Genomic DNA, 5,182 nt, shown 5'->3' on the forward strand with positions numbered 1-5,182 from the left:
AGCACTTTTGGGGTCTTGATACGCGCATGTCAGACGACGTTGGCAAGCTTTCAGACTTCTTTTCCTTTGACCCTGCTACAAGATTCATTCTTCATCTTCTAGCAGGCTCGGGGACTAAGTGGGCACACTTTACCTTGCAGTGAATGTGCTTGTTCTCATCTTGAGGCTATGCCCTGGGACTAGCTGCCTGCTTGGCTAATCTTCTACTTTCTGACCCTGGCACCACGTGACTACGTCACCTACTGTCAGGCTCGGGGACTAGCTATGGGGGTATGGCCCCCAAGACATGGGTTGCGCCCCAGAGGTGGCCCGGCCCACAAGATCAAGGCGTGTACGGTGCTGCTCGACGTGCACCGCAAGACATTGTATAGTACCAAATAGGCTACTTTACTTGTAACCCTGTCCCTCCAGATTATATAAGGAGAGGTAGGGGTCCCCTAGCGGACAGGATACATTAGGATCTATCAGATCGGATCTACATACAGATCAATATAATACACCAAAGACATAGGACGTAGGGTATTACGTCGATTAGACAGCCCGAACTTGTCTAAATCACTGTCTCTGTGCCTTGTGTCACCATCCGGTTCCTGATTACGCGCACCCCTACCGACAAATCTACCATCGCGGGATACCTCTCGGTGGACTCCCGAGCATATTCTATCGACAGTCGGGGATTTGTAAAGACAAAAACTGATAAGGAAAAGTATGTGTTTATCTGAGGGTAAAAATGACATAGTTGTTCGATGTTCTAGGCGTTGGTGAAGACCTTGCCGTCGATGGTTTTTAACTTGTAGGCACCTGGATGGAGTACTTCTGCGACGACGTATGGCCCTTCCTAGGGTGGGGAGAGCTTGTGGTGGTCCTTGTTGCTCTATATGAGGCGGAGAACAAGGTCCCCAACGTTGAAGGCTCGGTCCTGCACCCGTCGGTCATGGTACCGCCGTAGCGCCTACTGGTACTTGGCTGAATGGAGGAGGGCGATGTCACAGGCTTCGTCTAGTTGGTCCATGGCATCTTGGTGGGATGCCTCGACTCCCTATTCACCATATGCTCTAATTCTTGGCACTCCATAGTTGAGGTCCATTGGGAGAATGGCCTAGGAACCGTAGATCATGAAGAAAGGTGTGTATCCGGTGGCCTGGCTGGGAGTAGTCCTTAGGCTCCAGAGCACCACCGGGAGCTCGGTGACCCAGCGCACGCCGAACTTGTTTAGCCGGTTGAAGATCCTAGGCTTGAGGCCCTGTAGGAGCATGCTGTTTGCGCGCTCGTGCGTGATGGCCGCCCAATCGATCCGGATGTGTTATTCATCGCAGAATCGAATGAATTTCCTACCGGTGAACTATGTGCCATTGTTTGTGATGATGGAGTTTGGTACTCCAAAATGATGGATGATGTCGAGGAAGAACAACACAGCCTGCTCGGATTTAATCGTGGAGATCGATCGAGCTTCGATCCATTTCGTAAACTTGTCTATGGTGACAAGTAGGTGGGTGAAGCCCCCGAGCGCCTTTTTGAGTGGCCCAACCAGGTCGAGCCCCTAGACCACGAAGGGCCACATGATGGGGATCATTTGGAGTGCCTGGGCTAGGAGGTGAGTTTGTTAAGCGTAGTACTGACACCCTTCGCAGGTGCGTATGATTTGCTCAGCGTCGGCTACTGTAGTGGGCCAGTAGAAGCCCTATCGGAATGCGTTTCCAACCAAGGTCCTCGGTGCAGCATGGTGACTGCAGACCCCACCATGGATGTCGCTCAGCATAAGTCTTCCCTATTCACTAGGGATACAGAGCTGTAGGATTCCAATGTGGCTCCGTTTGTAGAGTTCGCCCTCTACAAGAATAAAGGACTTGGCGCGTCGTGTGAGCCGTCAAGCTTCCGTCTTGTTTGTCGGTAGTGTGTCACAGAGGAGGTAGTAGAGGTAAAGTGTTCTCTAGTCATTTGGAGGGTCAGGCTCTACTGCTAGATCCTCTTCAAGCTCTATGACCTCGAGGTCAGATGGAGCAGTTGGCGGGTCGGCCCTCGGGGCCGGATCAGATGGGCCATCGTCGGCCCATTCTGACCCCTCGTAGCGCACCGAGGGCTTGTGTTGGTCACTAGCAAAGACACCCATTAGCACTGGCTCTCAGCCAAATGCTACTTTCACAAGCGCGTCGGACGCTTCGTTGAGGCGCCTTGGGATGTGATTGAGTTCGAGGCCATCGAATCTGTCCTCTAGCCATCGGACTTCTTGGCAATACGCCACCATCTTGGCATCATGGTAGCCCAACTCCTTCATGACTTGGTTGACGACCAGCTGGGAGTCGCCCCTGATGTCGAGGCATCGGATGCCCAACTCAATGGCGACTCTTAGACCATTGATGAGCGCTTCGTATTCAGCGACATTATTTGACGAGGGGAAATGGAGCCGAACCATGTACCTCATGCAGACCCCAAGGAGTGATACGAAGACTAGCCCCATGTTAGCGCCCTCTTTCATCAGCGACCCATCGAAGTACATCATCTAGTACTCTTGATCGACGACCGCCGGTGGCATTTGGACCTCGGTCCATTCCGTGATGAAGTTAGCCAACACCTGGGACTTGATCGTTATTCGGGGTGCATACGCGATGCCCTGATCCATCAGCTTGAGTGCCCATTTTGCAGTTCTTCACATGGCATCCTGGCTATGGATGACCTTGCTGAGGGGAATGATGTCACAACTATCACAGGGTGTGACTCGAAGTAGTGGTGTAACTTCCTCTTGGTGATAAGTATGGTGTATAGGAGTTTCTGGATTTGGAAGTAGCGGGTTTTAGAGTCGGACAGTACCACGCTGATGAAATACATAGGGCGCTGCACCTTGAAGGAGTGCCCCTCTTCTTCTCGCTCTACTACCAGGGCAGCGCTGACCACTTGTGTGGTGGCCGCTATGTATAGCAGGAGGGATTCTCCATTGCTTGGAGGAACTAGGACCGAGGGTTTTGTTAGAAGTAGCATGACCATGTCAAGCACCTCTTGGGCCTCGGCTGTCCACTCGAAGTAGTCGGCTTTCTTTAGGAGTTGATAAAGGGAGAGTCCTCATTTGCCGAGGCACGAGATGAATCGGCTGAGGGCGGCATGGCACCCTGCGATCTGCTGAACCCCCTTTATGTTCTAGATCAGGCCCATCCTTGTGATGGCTGAGATTTTCTCTAGGTTGGCCTCGATGCCGCGCTCGGAGATGATGAAGCCGAGCAGCATGCCCCTTGGGACCCTGAAAACACATTTCTCGAGATTGAGTTTCATGCGATTTTGCCCGGAGTTTAGCAAAGGTTTTTTCAAGATCGGCGACAAGGTGGTCAGCCCATTTGGACTTAACTATGATGTTGTCGATGTAGGCCTCAATGGTCCACCCGATGAGGTCCCCGAAGCAGTTGAGCATATAGCGCTGGTAAGTTGCCCCAGCGTTCTTCAGACCAAATGGCATTGAGATGTAGTAGAACGATCTGAAGGGGGTGATAAAAGACGTCACGAGCTGGTCGGACTCTCTCATCGTGATTTGGTGGTAGTCGGAGTACGCGTCAAGGAAGTAGAGGGTTTCGCACCCTGAGGTAAAATCGACTATTTGGTCTATGTGTGGCAAAGGAAATGGGTCCTTTGGGCATGCCTTGTTGAGACCCATGTAGTCGACACACATCCTCCATTTCCTGCTCTTCTTTTGTACAAGAACGGGATTTGCTAGCCACTATGGGTGGTGTACTTCCCTGATGAATCCTACGGCCAATAGTTTTGCTATCTCTTCACCGATGGCCCTGCACTTTTCCTCGTCAAAGCGGCATAGGTTTTGCTTCACTGGCTTGGAGCCTGGGTGGATTTTCAAGGTATGCTCGGTGACCTCCCTCGGGATGCCTGGCATATCTGAGGGTTTCTACACAAAGATGTCTTTGTTGTCATGGAGGAAGTCAATGAACGCGCTTTCCTATTCAGAGGAGAGCGCAATACCAATGCATACCTTTTTATCCTTGGAGCTGCTAGGGTCTATGAGGACCTCCTTGGAGCCCTCTGCCGATTCGAACGACCCGGTCAATTTCTTCATGTCGGGCGCTTCTTTGGTGACCTCTTCCCTGAGGGTGGCGAGCTCTCCGGAGGCGACGACTGCTGCGGCGTGGCCGCGGCATTCGACTTCACACTCTTAAGCACGCTGGAAGGAGGTGCCGACGGTGATGACCCCGCGGGGACCTAGCATCTTCAGCTTAAGGTATGTATAGTTGGAGATGGCCATGAACTTCACGTAACATGGATGTACCTGGATGGCATGGAAGGTTCTAGGGAACCCCACCATGTCGAAGGTGAGGGTCTCAGTCCTATACTTGGGCTGATCCCTGAAAGTGATAGGCAGATCAATCGGTCCTAGTGGCATGGCATGTTTGCTAGGCACAACTCCATGGAAAGGCACTCGGATGGGGTGGAGGTTCATCCGGGCGATGCCCATCTCATCGAGCGTCTTGGCATACATGATGTTGAGGCCGCTGCTTCCGTCCATCAGTACTTTTGTGGGTCATTTTGGGCCGATGATCGGGTCGACAACAAGCAGGTACCTTCCCAGGTGTGGGATGGCATCTAGATAGTCGGTCTAGTCGAAGGTTATGGTGGATTCTGACCACCGGAGGAAGGCAGGCATGGCTGGTCTGGTCGTATAGACCTCGCGGCGCGCAACCTTCTGGCGTCGTTTGGAGTCATAGGCCGTTGATCCTCTGAAGATCATAAGGGCACTGTTCAGCATCGGGAAGGCATCGTCTTTCTTGATGAGTACAGGCCCGATCTTCCGAGAGGTAGCCGGTAAGTTCGATTTGTGGAGATCTCGACGTTGGCGATCCGGCTTCAAATCAGACACGATTCGAACCCTGCAACCGTTACACCACTGCTCCGTTGGTTATCAACCAAGCACAACTTGATTGACCTCGCCAAGAAGGCTTTTCCTGCAAGCGAATCGAAGAGCACAAGCAAGAAAGTAAAACACGCAATCTGAAATTGCAAATATGAATGACGCGAATATGAATAGAGGGTTCAAGAACTCGGTTCCAAAGGACTAATCGACACAGTGGAGGAGATCAAGAACGGGGGCCCTGGATCACTGTAAAAGGATTTGTCACCACAGTTACAATGAACGATTCAGTTTCTCGATGGAAAACTAAACTCTAAACAAAACCCAATTGTGTAGCGG

General features: G+C 51.8%; 1 protein-coding gene across 1 annotated transcript; it reads right to left on the reverse strand.

Moving 5' to 3' along the window:
- Positions 1 to 4,150: 4,150 nt before the first annotated feature.
- Positions 4,151 to 4,501, reverse strand: LOC136547983 (uncharacterized). The gene has a single exon (XM_066539657.1). It carries the CDS (start codon positions 4,499 to 4,501, stop codon positions 4,151 to 4,153), a length of 351 nt encoding a protein of 116 aa, XP_066395754.1.
- Between the last annotated feature and the right edge of the window lie 681 nt (positions 4,502 to 5,182).

This window comes from Miscanthus floridulus, chromosome 4 (genome assembly GCF_019320115.1).
Source record: "Miscanthus floridulus cultivar M001 chromosome 4, ASM1932011v1, whole genome shotgun sequence".
Taxonomy (NCBI): Eukaryota; Viridiplantae; Streptophyta; class Magnoliopsida; order Poales; family Poaceae; genus Miscanthus; species Miscanthus floridulus.